The 14,864-nt window shown below is 47.4% G+C and overlaps 1 protein-coding gene across 1 annotated transcript in view; it reads right to left on the bottom strand.

The window, feature by feature from the left end:
• Positions 1–1,146: 1,146 nt before the first annotated feature.
• The window catches only part of TPGS2 (tubulin polyglutamylase complex subunit 2), a 29,629-nt gene continuing 15,911 nt past the window's right edge, over positions 1,147–14,864 (bottom strand). Inside the window, exons 4-8 of the mRNA XM_036009137.1 lie at positions 14,139–14,226; positions 11,986–12,114; positions 4,984–5,097; positions 3,061–3,221; positions 1,147–2,116 (exon numbers count right to left, since the gene is read on the bottom strand). Of these exons, the coding sequence (XP_035865030.1) occupies positions 1,886–2,116; positions 3,061–3,221; positions 4,984–5,097; positions 11,986–12,114; positions 14,139–14,226 (723 nt within the window). The 3' untranslated portion in view covers positions 1,147–1,885. The remainder of the gene's footprint in view (positions 2,117–3,060; positions 3,222–4,983; positions 5,098–11,985; positions 12,115–14,138; positions 14,227–14,864) is intronic.

Genomic DNA, 14,864 nt, shown 5'->3' with positions numbered 1-14,864 from the left:
CCACTGATGCTGGAGATGACACAGGAAAGGAAAACGTACAGCAGCTCAGTTTTCCCCCCAGAACTTTCTTATTCATCGGTAATTTGAAAGTGTTGATAGAATGTGTACATATCAGGAAGTGAAATAACAACATTTGAGCTAGTTTTATGCAGTGTTTCCACAGTTGTAAGAATACATATGCACACAATATGTACACATAAGCTATGAAATACAAACTATGTAATTTTGGTGATTCTGCATGAGTTAAGTGTTTTCTATTTGCAGCTAAAACTGGAATTAGACAATATAAAGATAAAATTAATGCCAATAGTTCCAAATTTTGATTTTACCTAGAACAGCGTTAAGGAGCAAAATCTACCATAACAAGCTGTGGAGAGACCACGGGAGAAAGGAAAATGTTTCAGTAACTGTCCTGATAGTGTCCTGAGGTTTGACCCAGAGACCCCCACCTGCACTTCACACTGGGTCCTACACATCAGGCAGCTGCTCGGCCCCTCCCAAGCAGCTCTTGAGCCTTTCCTCAGCACAGCCCCCTTCTGTCTACAGCCCTTTGAGGACCCCCACTGACTGCCACCGCTTTGAGGGGCACCATTGCTCGCGCGGTCCCTCTGCTCCTTTGCTGTTACAACCTAGGACTAAATCAGAACCAAAAGTGATTCTGCACAAGGACCATATGAAGGGTGTCTGCCACCCTGGAAGGTGACATGACTTCTCAGTGTCCCTCTAACCTGGACTTGTCTTGGAGGAGCAGCCAGAGGCTGGAATCTCTTATCTGGTGCTGGTTCTCCCTTTGATTTGATCAGACCCGGCAGGAAAAATCAAACCAAACCAAAAAAAAAAAAAGACTGACAACAAAAACTTCTGGAAGTCTGACTTCCAGCTACTGCCCTTGAAAACCGATTCCCTGTCTGTCCTTTCTGTCACTCTACGCGCGGCGGGCCAGCCGTGAGCAGGCGGAACGGGTGGAGCGCGCTCGCCCACAGGGGCTGGCTTCATCAAAGCGCTCTACGAGCCATCCTGCAAAAACGGCTCTTCTCAGAGTTTGTTTTGAAATGGTTGGTGGACAGCAGAATCCCTCCCCCACCAAAAACCCAAACAATGGAGAAAGATAGTTTTGGTAAAAGTGCAAACATCACAACACAAAACTGGAAGCAAAAAACTTTATAGGAAACTGAAAAAGAAATGAGCAGAGGGACATTTGTTTGTGGTGAAGGATATAAAGAACATTCTAATATAATTTCAAGAGTTTACACGGAACGCCATGACGCATCAGATTACGGTTTTGACGTCTCTAACCACTGAACTGGCCGGAGGAGCAGCGCGAATGTGATGCCGTGCTGTCGGGCAGCATCCAGTGTGGTGGAGGAGCTGTCCCCGTGTCTCTGCGCTGTCTGTACGGAACCGCTAGCCACATGAATATCCAAAATGTGGCTATAACACAACATATATAATGAGGAAATGAATTTTTAGTATAATTTAAATAGCCTCATGTGACTAGTGGCCACCAATTGAACACTGCAGTTCTAATGCCTCGTGGGTCAAAACCAGCGGTTCCTTGGGGGCTTCCTCTCATCACTGCTGAATGGTGGGGGGTTGTGGCTGGGCAGAGAGGAAGCTCCCAACAGATTTGGCCACTTCAGCAAGATCTGAACTCTTCCCCAGCTTTTGGAGACGGGGGTGGCACAACCTGCTGCGAGGGTATGAGAGGGCGGCTCCTGGGGAGACCTGAGTGTGCCCTTCTCACTCCTGGCTCACGCTGATGGGCGTGAAGGGCCTGGGGCGCTGGTCACTCAGACTGGAGGAGGCGCTCGGGCTGGGGCTGCCCGGGGACATCTGTGCATGGAAATCATCCCCATGGGGCTGGCAGGGGGCTAGAGGCGGGTGGTCATTTCCGGGCAGGGTTTCCAGAGCCAGAGGAGGCTTTAGGTGTGGAGGGAGGAGCCGAGGGCCCTTTCTGGCCACCTGCCGGCTGGACAGGCCCTTTCTTTTTGGGGATTAAGACTTTGTTCTTGCTCTTGAACACTTTGCTGGGGTCCAGCTTGTTCACAAAGCAGTCAGTCTCTTCGGAGAGCGGGTTTGTGTTGTAGGTGATGGGCTTGTACATGTTGAACCATTGCTGTAAGGCAGAAATGGGAGAGGGTCACATTCAAAGGAAAATGTCCTTGTTTATGCTCTGCAGGGGGGATCCAGGGTGGAGAGCTGGAGAAGTGAGGCAAAGAGAGTAAGTTTTAATGAAAAACTTCAAAACTCTCTTAGCTCTTCAAGTGAAAGTGATGACACACACATTGCTTTATGAGGTCTCGTGACCTTTAAAGTAAATGTGGCATGAACAGTAAGAATCGGAGTAAACGTCCTTCTAATATAGTGAGCCCTGAGCCCGGATGCTAGGTCCCAAATCCCCAGGGGACATTGTCCTTCAGATAGTTCTGCCCTCAAACCAGCCACTGCCCATTGGGTAGGTTTGACAGGATCCGCAATACAAGCGAGGCACATCCATACTTTGCCGCATCATTAAGAAGGACAGCTCTCTCTGTATGATACCGAGTGAGCTCAGGACGGAGCATGGAGTGGAAGAAGGTGCATAACAATGTGAGTAATATGTTGCACTCATGAATAAGAAAAAAGGAACCAAAACCCACATGGAGCAGAATATCTTGGTGAGGGCACATGAGAAACTGCTAACAGTGGCTGCCTGTGGGGAAGTGCATGGGGCGGGGGGGAGGGTGGCTGCTGGTGAGCAGGGAAGTGGGAAACTGACTTTCCCCTGTTCCTGTGTGCATGCACTGCCTGTCCAAAACCCACAGTCAGATGAAGGCCCTGACAGAATTTGATCAGAAAACGCTCCCCAGGTAATTCTGAGGCACAGCCAAGTTTGGGAACCACTTAATTAGATGATATAAAGTGAGGTGGAATCGCCTGCCTTGCTTATTGAAAACGCAGGGCTCTGGGCTCCACCCCAGATCTCCCGAATCAGGCGGGAAAGCTGAGCATCCGCAGTGCAGGCATTGCCGCAGCAGACTCGGACACAGTCTCCAGTGTGAGATGACAGGCGGTCCTTACCTTGGCCTGCGGGCTGACGCCATAGTTGGTGAAGGCGTACTGCCACTGGGGCAGGCCCAGGTGTGTGATGAGCAGGCGGTAGTAGGCGGTGAAGGTGTCTGTGAGAAAATGCCAGTATAAGGCTCTGTCCAGGAACCAGATCTCGGTGTCTTTCGCTAATGCTGAAACAGCAAAGGAAACAAAGGAAGGGATGGCTTACATTTTTCCCTTTTATCTGTACGGTCAATATATACTCATGGTTTTTAAAAATTCCAATAGTAGAGGGGATGGTAAAACATATGTAAAAGTTTCCTTTTTTCTCTTCCAACCTCCGGTCCCATTCCCAGAGGCCGCTGTTCGCTGCTTTGGTCTTCTTTCCCAAATTCCTGACCAACCCACTGACCTACCTGCTGGGCTTCTGCCCTCTGGGCACCCAGCTTCCTAAGCAGCACCCCTTTTCTGTGTGCAAGCAGCAGTGGCCCTCCCCCAGCGGGGACATTCTGTGGTCTTGGCCTTCCTGACGGAGGGAAGCTCTGCATGGCTCTGGCTTTCTGAGGAAGTCTCTGTGAGGAATCACAAGCGCTGTGATGAGCCACCTGGGAGGAGCCCAGGCCAGCCCCCTCCCCTGGGAACCCTGCTTGTGCTGAGGTGTCCTGCCCTGGCTGGGCTGAAGCAGGCACGGCTGCTCCAGGTCCTGCCTCGCACTTGCTTCTCACCTTGCCCTCTTACTCCCGGTGGGCCTCCCTGGCTCATCTCCTGTCCAATGGCTGTAACATTTCCCTAAGTGGCCCCCATCCTCCGGTCCCTTCCTCTTCCCAAACTGCTTATGATCTCAGACATTTGCACTCGAATCCTGCCACCCTCCCGAGCATCCTCAAGTCCCTGCTCTGCTCTAAGTTAGGTCTACACTCCTTCACCTGGCTTTCAAAACTTCACACGGAGAGGAACAACCGGCTCTCTGGCTCCATTGCCTTTTCATCCACAAGATGAACCTTGGGGGACCAGTGAATTGGAATTTTTTGTCATTCCCCTCCAATAAGTGGCTCTTTCCTACGGCACGGCTTTTACTCGTATCTCTTAGCTTGGATGCCCATTTCATTCCACCAAATGACTCATTTCTACCCATAATTCAAGATGCAGCTCAAAGGCTATTTCACAAAGATTTCTATAGCTGAAGACCATCTCTCTTTCTCCAGGGTAAGGAAAATCCTGATGTATCCCCTCACCCCTACCAGGCAGAGAGCTATTTGAAGATGGCTGGACATTGGTTCACAGCTTTGTGATTTCATGGTCCCTAGACCAGGGCCCAATTTGGTGACAAGTGGCCAGGTAGTGGCCCCTGCTCAAAGGACCAGAGCCTTTAGTAATAATTCAAGTTTCTATTGCTGTTCATCGGCCTACATAAAGAAGCATTGAAAGCCCTGGCTGGCGTAGCTCAGTGGATTGAGCACGGGCTGTGAACCAAAGTGTCGCAGGTTCGATTCCCAGCAAGGGCACATGCCTGGGTTGCAGGCCGTAACTCCCAGCAACCGCACATTAATGTTTCTCTCTTTCTCCCTCCCTTCCCTCTCTAAAAATAAATGAATAAAATCTTTAAAAAAAAAAAGAAGCATTGAAGAAAGATAATGTGTTTCCTGGATGCTTTCCTATTGCATGAGCCTGTCCCACTGGAGGAGTTATGAAAAGAATGATAATTTCTTTTAGTTTTTATTCACTTACTATTTCAATCCTATTATTTTGCGATAACTCACAAATCATGATAGCTTAAAAAGTCTAGTGTTGGCCTGGAGGGGGATGCTCAGAGGGGTCCTGGCACCTCTGAGACACCTGGCGGTGTGTGTCTCAGGAGGCCAGGGAGAAATGGACCTTTTGTGTGATGGCTGGAGAACAAGGTCAGCCAAGGCTACACCAAACTACAGGGCCACCCTAGCCAATGGTTCTTACCTGGTTTTCCGTTTTTGTAGACAAGGCAAACCTTCCCATTCCCATTGCAAGGGTCCAGCTCAAATATCACACTGCGAGAATCAAAGTGAGGCTTCTCTGGCTGGTTCTCACAGGCTGCAAACCCAGAAGGTAATGGTAATGTTCAAACATGCTCAATACCAACACATACCTACTCCTCCAGCTTAGCTAGGGTTAAAAAAAAATAAACTGGGGCTTAAAGCCTATCTAGCCTATCCTAGACATACTCTTAAATATTGCTTTCAAATGTGGGCCAGTGAATTCTCTACTTTGAATGCCCTGGACCTTACTAGGGGTGCCCCGCCTGCAGCCTGCGGGCCACACGCGGCCCAGGATGGCCATGAATGAGGCCCAACACAAAATCGTCAATTTACCTAACACAGTATGAGATTTTTTTTTGTGATTGTGTGTCACACTGTATTTAAAGTGTGGCCCAAGACAACTCTTCTTCCAGGGTGGCCCAAATATGCCCAAAGGTTGGACACCCCCGGGCCTTCTGTCTGGGCTCCCCACTGCATACAGACAGAGTCACGGATTCGGGCAACGCACTGGAACTACACAAAGGCAGGGAAATCTGCATGGCCTGATGTTGACATAACTTTTTCTTTTCCCATGTAACTGCTTTCCCCTTATTTATGGCATTTTATGATCTTTTGATTAGAATCCCCTGTCCTCAGTCTAAAATAAATAAAAAATTTAATTATAATGTTATCATTAACTATGTTATGATTAATACTAAGTCTGGCTCGAGTTAGAAATACCCACCTAGAAATCAAATATTATGGAGTACCAGAGAAAAGGACAGATTCTTAGAAATGCCAGCACCTGCCACCCTCTATCCTGCGTCTTTCATTACAGCTAGTGTACAGTAAAGGTGAGCATTAGTAATTGGGGTACAGAGAGTTTACAAACCTACTAGAAATTAGATACAACAAAGAATATAAACATGGCATTTTGAGTTATATACGTACAGTACGTATATAACTCAAAATACATATATACATCAATTCTATATAAATGTATAAATATTTCTATTTTTCTCTTGGATGGTGTGGCTCAGTGGATTGAGCACCAGCCTGCGAACCAAAGAGTCGCTGGTTTGATTCCCAGTCAGGGCACATTCCTGGGTTGCGGGTGCACGAGAGGCAACCGCAGATTAATGTTTCTCTCCCTCTCCTTCTCTCTAATTTCCCCTCTCTAAAAATAAAAAAAAATCTTTAAAAAATTATATTTCTAATTAAGAATGTTTCGGGTTTTTTTTTTTTAAATTTGGCTTTCCCCTTAGAGGTTTTACCTTTATATTTTTCTTGATCCCACACGGTCCTAGACAGACACAGACGTACACTCAAATGCTGCCAAGAGCGTTCACTGTATAAAAGTGGGGAATCATACACGTTTCCAAATCTTGCAACAAGGCCTTCCCTTAGAGGGAAAGCCCTTGAGACATCTGGTGTCACTGAAGTGCGCTCTTGTTCAGGCTGCCTGGATAGTCTGTGGGAGCGCGTGCACCCTAATTTGTCCCACCACACCCCACTGACAGGTACTCCCCTGTCGTCACTCTGCAGTGAGAGCTATGGTGACCACCTCTGGGCATGTCTTTGTGCTCTGGTGTTTTCACTGCAGGCACAGCTCGTTCATTGAGCTCCGCTTTATTGTGCTTCACAGATATTTGCATTTTTACAAATTGAAGGTAAGACCCTCTGCCAGCAAAAAGATGATGACTCACTGAAAATGCAGAGGACGGTTAGCATTTTTTAGCAATAATGTATTTTGTAATTACGGTATGAACATTTTTATATATAATGCTATTTATTATATAGCTAATGGACTACAGTATACTATAAACGTAACTTTTATATGCACTGGGAAACCAAAAATGTCTTCTCTTTGTAACTCAGTCCTGTGAACTTGGGCTGTTCTCTCCCTGGGGTCTCAGCTTCGACCTCGCAGTTCCTGAGTGCGGGAGGCTCCGCTCGGGTTCCCAGCACTGCGCTGTAGACGGGGAGCTCGTGTCAGGAGCTGGGGTTCACCTCGTTTGTTTCTCATTTCTCAGCTCACTGTCCTCTGTTGCCTGATGTGTCTTGAAACCCACTGTCATGGATAATAGATATTCTCTGTTTCTATTGTTGTTCCAGGTTGGAGGATACATCTAGTCTCCATTATTCCATCGTGGATGAAATCACAAGTCCACACTGTAGGGTCCCACCAGATTTTAGCGGGTCTGCTGAGGTCTGCCCTCGGGTGTCAAGTTTAAAAGAACAGGAAACTCATTCAGTGCAGTTCCTGCTGCCATTTGTAGATGCCACTCCAGTTTCTGCTCGTTTTTGCTTACTCTCCAGCCCTTTTACCTGTTATAATTTTTTTTCCAGATTTTAGAGTATTACTGGCCGAAGTCTTGATCTGATAAAAGGTAGACCATGGTGACCAAAAGCAGAAGGTTAGCATTTGATTTTTTAAAAAATGTGCAGTGTCACTGTTAGTAGTTCCTTGATAAAATTTGTTTGGTTTTATGTCCATTAGTACACTGTCTGTACCTAATCATTTCACCCTTGGGAGCACCAGTGGGTCTTTTATCTGTTATTTGTGCTGGCCGTTATTCATGGTGTGTTTTTTTATGTCCCTGGTTATTCAATAGAAATAATCAGAAAAAGGTTTTATCTTTTGAAAAATCATTTATAAAAACAAGTTGAGGCCTAGAATAATGCTCTCTTCCTGAGATATAATTTTCTTTCGACAGCAGAGCTTTCTATTGCACTGGGACTCACCTACCATACACACACTCACTCGCCGCATGTGATTCCGTGGTCTTCAGTGTGTTCACAGAGCCGTGCAGCCACAACACCATCGATTTTAGAGCGCTTCTCGAGAATGAGCCTCTGTTCCTTGCTGCCAGGCCCCTGAGATATCTACTAATCTGGGATCAATTTAGTCCAGTTTGGGGAGTTCACATTTTCCAGGACACGCAGATGACTTATACCTGAGCTTCAGTCCACATGAGAGAGGTTACCTCTGGTTCATTCTGTCATCTAGGGTGCGCCCACCCGAAGGACAGCAGTGTTATGGGTGCCACCTGGTGTAGTTCTTGGACCCCACCCTGCCCCTCATCTCCCACATGGGTCAGAGTCTCAGCTTTGCAGCAGCCTCTTGTCTCTTTTGAAAAGGACAATGTACCCCAGGCAAAAGCAACCCCAAATGTTGAGCCTCTTCCCTGGATGTTTCCTTCTGGACATTGACCCACTACTACCTCATTACTTTGTTAGCTCTTTGATGTTTTTAGACGGTCTTTACATTTTGCCCTGACCTCTCAGCTGTCCTCAGCAGGAAGGCTGCTCTGAACTGCCTACCTGCCATTACCAGAAGAGGAAGTCTCTTTTCCAGTCTCAGTATGGTCCTGGAAAGGACACAGAAGAGCTGGGCTTTTTATATCAACCTGACAGTCTGTTTTCCAAAGTCAATCTCAGCATATTTAATGTAATGATTGCACTGTTTCCTCTTAATGCTTTGTCATTTTATGATGTTGTTTCTTCCTTTCCCTTTTTCTTTTTATTCATGTGATTTAACATTCCCCTGATTAGATTAGCAATTTTAATGTACTGTTTAAAATTCCTTTAGTGGTTATCTTCCTTTTCATTTGTCTGCTTGCGCGATTGGGTACACATGACTCTACTCTTATTTGGAAACAACTTACTATTATTTCTCTAACCAAGTGTGATATGCAGAACTTGAAAGTTCCTGCTCCTCGCTACACACACCTTGTAGAACCATCACATGTGCCAAGCATAGGGCCACTTAGTTGCAGCTATGGCCCAGGCCCAGACCGCTTGCCCCCAAGGTCAGGTTGGGACACTGATGGGAGTTACAGTGTAAATTGAGATGGGCTGTCACTGGCACCACACTTGGAGCTGCTTAGCAAGAGGTACAGGGCATGCTGAGGTCAGTGGCTGCTCGTTTGGGGTTTGGGGGTTGAGTGATTTTAGGAAGGTTTGCAGCATGAGCCCATTCAGGTGGCTCCTGTGGAAACGCCACTGGAAGCAGCTTTGGCGGAGCTCGAGAGTTGGGTGGGATGGGGTCTCAGGAAATCACCAGGGCAGGGCCAACAGGGTTAGCCAGGTTAACGGAGACCACGGACTTGGTGCCCACCTGTGCCACACTGGCTGGGGGGAGGGCTCGACAAGGGAATGATGGTCCTTGTCAGCACTTTCATCCCGGGAGAGGGCTGCCCCAACCCCTGCCCTTCAGGTTCTTGCCCTGAAGCTAGTCAGTTTAGTTCCCCTGCATCTCTGCTGGTTTTTGAGCTGCTGGCCCAGCACTGGCACTTAGATCCAGTGAGTTTGTTCGCAAGAAAGGGCATCTGTGGGAGCCTCCGGCAGGCCTCTGTCTCACTTGCAGACAATCTCCCTGGTTTTCACAGCTGGATGTGATGGGGACACCTCTTCCTTGTGCTGGTTCCCTGGGCTGGGGAGCCTGGGGTGAGGCAGTGACTGCTCGCTCCTCTGGGGGGACCCTTAGCAGCCGAGACATCCCTCCTGATTCTTAATCACTGCACTGTGGGTGTGGGACGTGCCTGTTCCACGCCCCTCCCCAGTCTCGTGGCTGCTTCTTTATCTCCTTGGCTATAGGGCTTCTGTTCATCCAGTCTTTAGGTGGTTCTCAGTGATGGTGGTTCCATCAGTTAGTTGCAGCTTTGATATGGCTGTGAGAGGAGGGGAGCACAGCGCTGACCTACTCTGCCATCTTGACCAGAATTTGATTTTAAATGCACGTGCACATACATTCTCTTTGAGGAGATTCACTAATCCCTTATTTCCTTTCCTTTCTCCTTATCCACATCTTGAGATGTGCATTCGGTTTCACTGTCTTTTGGTTAAAATTTATGTTCCTGAAGTTTAACACATTCTTTAATAAGCCTTATAACTTGTCTGTGAGGTGTGTTTCATCTATAAATTCAGAATGCTTGGTTTTCACTTCTTCTGTCAGGAACCTGTGTGTGCTCTTCCACTGTCTTCTGGTTCCCACTGTTGCAGGCGAGAAGTCTGATTATTCCTTCACCAGTAGTTTGTTATTTTTACTTAGAAGCATGTAGTTTTTTTCCATATCACGCAATGCCTGTTTTCCCATGAATTCAATTTGGGTCAAGAACTATTCCAATCTTCAGAGAAGTTTTCTCTTGTGAGTGTTCATTTATTGCCTTTCCATCTATTCTTTTTCTCAGGCACCTATAATTCCAATAGAAAGTCTCCTGAATCTATTTTCTATTTCTCTTACCTTACTACTTTCCCCCTTTTAAAATTTCTCATTTGTGCTTTTAAATATTTTTTGCACTTTATTTTTTAGACAACTCAGGTTTCAATGTTTATAGTCCTCAATTCATCTAGTCAGTTGTTTAATCAAAAAATCTTTTTTCTATAGGAAGTCTTTGTTTTATCTTAAATGTTCTTAAGTGTCCTTATTCTTTTTATTTAGGTTTTCATTTGTGTCCTTTAGCAGTTTTATTTCTCTAGGTGTGTACTCTGATATTTCCTCCTTATTGTTTTCGGACTGCTGAGTTCCCTGAGAAAAGTCAGTATTTTTCTCCTTGGGTTGAATGAGACTTAGGCCTAGCTGCTGGACTACCTAAAAAGCATAAGCCCAGATGCCAAGAGCCCAAGTGGCCTTCCTCCCCACGAGCATGTAGGGCAACGTGGTCTCCAGGGCAGCTCGGTCCTCTGCTGAGGCCCGCTGCAACCCTCCTCTCTGGTGTCTCGTCTGCCTCTACTCCCCCAGCCTCAAGGGCAGGAGGACCCAGTCTGCCGATTTAATGACTTTGTCTTCGAGAGGTTAGCAGGCCCCAGCACACACAGGCGAAGTCAGTGTGACTTTTTCCCCACCTCGGAGAATTCTACACATCTCTGAGCGACAGGCTTTTCCCAGGGGCCATCACTTTCCAGTCTCAGCTGCTGGCCTCCTCCTATCTCAACACTCCTGCCGAGCAGCATGTCCAGGTGAAGGAGAAAGCCTCCTATCAGTTGTCTGTCAAGACTTCAGTGCACCCCAAGGCCTTAGTACTAGAGATGCTAGCTGCCTACACAATATTCATTCTCTTTTCTGTTCTGTTCTTTTATTGCTCTTATTTAAATCCCAATTCTGCTTGACGAGGCAGTCAATACTGCACAGCTAAACACCTCCTCACATTCCCCTGCAGTGACTGGGTGGTAACCTTTTGACTTTGTTCTGCCAATGCCTACTGGGAGGGGTTTGTAAGAGAACTATATTGCTTTCCTGATTGAGGAGGAAGAGATTCTGCCAAGAGACAGGTTTTCTTTTTGCCCTTTCCTCTTTCTCCTGCCTGGAACATAGACTTGAAGCTTGGAGGCAGAGCCCACAATTCTCACTATGGGGACGAAAACCAGACCCAAAGGTGGTGCACCAGGAGGCCAAAGGGAGACTTTATCATGTCCTGGTTCCAGAGTTCTTGTTAAAAACTAGAATCTTTTTAGTTTAGACATTGTAACTAGGTCCCTATTATACGCAGCCAAACACAATTCTGACTGAGGAAGTCCTCACTTCTCAGACTCGCTCAAAGCTTTTAGTAGCTGTTCGAATTATTAGGCATTTCAGTCAGAAGTGGCAAAGAGCTTGGAGGAGGAAGGAAGGGAGCTGTATTTAGACTCCCAGGTTCCCAGCAACCTCTTGATACTGAAGTACTGAGTGAAGTTTAATCTGTAACGTTCATTCATTTACCAAGTATTCACTAAGTACCTACAATGTGCCAGACACTGAAGTGTGTGCTAGAAACAAAAGAAGGTCCCAACCCTGGCATTCCTTGATGGAAATTTCCTTTGATGCAGGCTGTTTTTATCTCACTCCATGATCCCAAGAAGCCACAGCTGGAAAGGACTTGGGGGAACTTATCACAATGCCACATCATCTTCCCACGGTTTTCAACATTATCACAGGGAAACAAGCAGGCTAATTAATAATTCAGAGCCGAAGTCCCCCCAGTACCTTCTTGAATATCATCCTCCAGATCAGCCAGAGTTGGTGCATTAGGAAGCGAGTACATGGAAGACTGGTTGAGTTCAGTCAGTTTTGCAATGCTGTTAATTTCCATGCTGCCCAATGGAATGGCATGCTCTATGGGAACATTAAAAAGAAAAAAGAATTACATGGAGTAACAGCCTAGTAACATGGTTATCAGCAGGACTTCTGCTTAAGTAACCTAAGTCTGCCTATTGTTTGACCCTAGGGCAGAGGCATCTGATAGAAAGTGGAAAGAAGAGAATCGATGAACTGCATGCTTTAAAGCACCTGCTTTTCATGCAGAAAAGCAACTGGGGCCACAGGTGAAGAATCCCCATGGCATGTGTAAGGGCAGAGTATTGAAGAAAATTCAAAAAGGGATACACAAGAGGAGCTGGGAAGTCTAGGGCAGGAGTCCTGTTTGAAGGGCGAGGAACTTAAAGATGATTTTGCTCCTTCTTTCCCTTGCATTGTGAGTTGTATGTACTTTTCAGATGAGAAATAGCTTGGATTACATACCTGGCCCTTTTTCTACTCTTGTTATAAGCTTTCACAAATATCTCACCCTCTACTTCATTTTTCCTTATTCAGTGGAGAAAACTTAGCAGGACTCTTGCTTGGTTCCAGTCTTCCGTGACTGGGGTGGAAATAAGAAATACACAGGCGGCGTATTTTCCTTGCCCATCATACAGAACCTCTGCAATATAGGGTGCCGGACACGGGACGGCACACGCAGACTTAGCTGTCTGCCTGCTGAAGCCTGGAAGGGCTGAGGCCACAGAGCAGCTGGTGTACAGACCCCTGACCGTCCCAGAAGAAGACACCACTAAAGAGGTGAATGTTAGAAGCTGCCTCCGCTGGCTTTTCTGTCCTGACCTTAGCTGTCCAGTAAAAATATGGGTAAGGTAATGGGGATAAGGATGGGAAGATGAGTCGGGAGGATTAAATTAGAGAAGGTATAGTCATAATGAAGAGGGACTCATTCATAAAAGCGCCATGAACCGTTCCTTTTCTGAAGCAGGCTTGTGAAGAGGCTAACCCATCTCCATGACATGGGCCAGGGAGATTCTGACAGTCTAGATTCTGTCCCCCCTCGTTACTGCTCTAAACTCCAAAGCCCACGACCATGCTGCAAAGGAGGGCTCTGCTACTGGTGACAAGAATGGTTTCTAGAACATCCGAGGGAAATATTTTAAGTGGAAAATTCATGTTAAACACTCAGTAGTAAACTGTGAAAAGTGCCCCTGCTCATCTGTGAGAGAGAGACAGGAAGGCTTTGGAAATCATCAAAAAAGGGAAACTCGGGAGGCAGAGGCAGTGAAGGAGAGAGGCCGGTTCTGCCGATTTGTTGTGCTGTGCAACAGAAGTCGCTGCATGGAGAGGAGAGGGCGCTTCCCGAGGACCGAAGGAGACTTGGGCAAGTGGCTGGAATCTGGAGGCAATAAAGGCCTCCCGGGGACGGGGAGGTCTGTGCCAAGAACAGCTGGACTCCAGGGCCGAGACCAGCATTTCCCAGCCTCTGAAATTTTACTAGTCTGCACCTAAATGTGCAGCACCGCCTTTCATGCCTACGTGGAACCTAAACCCCTGGTGTGCTGCATGCGCTCGCTCCCACATCTGCAACACTGAAGTCTGTCGGGGACACATCTAGCACTGCGGTGGCTGGTGACCCCGGCTGAGAGATGTGAGCGAGAGTAGAACAGGTTCCGGTCCGAGGGCCAGAGCCCTGAGGTCTTCACTGTGCGGGGAGTGACCAAAGAAGCCCCTCAGGTGACCACTAGAGGCTGTCACTGAAGCCACCCTGAGGAGGCTGCTCTGAGGGGACGTCCTCGGAGGCTTTAAACGTGAGGTGGCTCAGGACTTTGGGGTAGTGGTTATTTTTCCTCCACCTCATTTCAACATGAAACCTCCACAATAAGCTTCCAGTTAAGTCCAGGCTACATTCTGGCATGGGGGTCGGAGGTGAAGAAATGACAGCATCGTTTAGCTTTGGTCGCCGCTTCTGGACACTTCACTTCGGAAGAACCCATGAAAACTGTCCGGATTCAAAACTGCAGAAGTCGTCAAGGCCCTCCGAGTTGTTTCCTCTCACCTCTTGGGCAGGGAGATGCGCCCCTATAGCGAGGGGGCTGACTCACCATCCAGCTTCACACTCCACGTCATCTGGAAGCCGTTGGTCATCAGGTAAAAATTCTTCACATCCTCAGGCAGCACACAGTTGTTTTTCTGGAATCACAAGGCAGCTGTCAGGTCAGGGCTGGGAAAGAGAGCACAGGACTATGGCTTGAAACAGCTGGGAGTACCACCGTTCACCGTGTTTCAGGTCCCCCAAATAGGAAGACTGTGACAATTATCTACAAGACTTTATTGGAGAGTTCAGGGTCAAAATGGCAACAGAGTAGGCTCCGCAACTCACTTGCTCCCATACACACCCAAATGCACAGCTACATATCGAACAGTTCCCTTTGAAAGAAACCCAGAAACTGGCTGAATGACCCCTACATGTGAGGCAAACGAGAAAAAACTCACAGCAAAATAGCTGGGAAAGGCGACCACAGGCTCACAGTAACACCAAGCCAGGTAGGGTGACACATGCAGAGGGCAGCTCAGGGCTCCCAGGTTCTTCCTGAGAAGCAAGGAGTTTGGACTCCACATCTGACACCTCAGCTTTTAAGACTTCCACCTGAGACATGGATCCCCAAAACACCTCTCTGAAAGCCAATGGGGCTTGGGTCCCAAAGACTCACAAAGCTATGCTGCACTAAGACACGGTTTGTAAGGGGCTCGCACGGACTCACGTGGCTGTCCTCCCAGGGCTCTGTGCAGAGGAGGCTGAAATCAGAAGTCTTGTGCTGAGAGAGGCC

Source organism: Phyllostomus discolor, chromosome 9 (assembly GCF_004126475.2).
Source record: "Phyllostomus discolor isolate MPI-MPIP mPhyDis1 chromosome 9, mPhyDis1.pri.v3, whole genome shotgun sequence".
NCBI classification, from domain to species: Eukaryota; Metazoa; Chordata; class Mammalia; order Chiroptera; family Phyllostomidae; genus Phyllostomus; species Phyllostomus discolor.
Note: the sequence above shows the minus strand (reverse complement) of the source record. Positions and strands in the feature narration are given on the sequence as shown.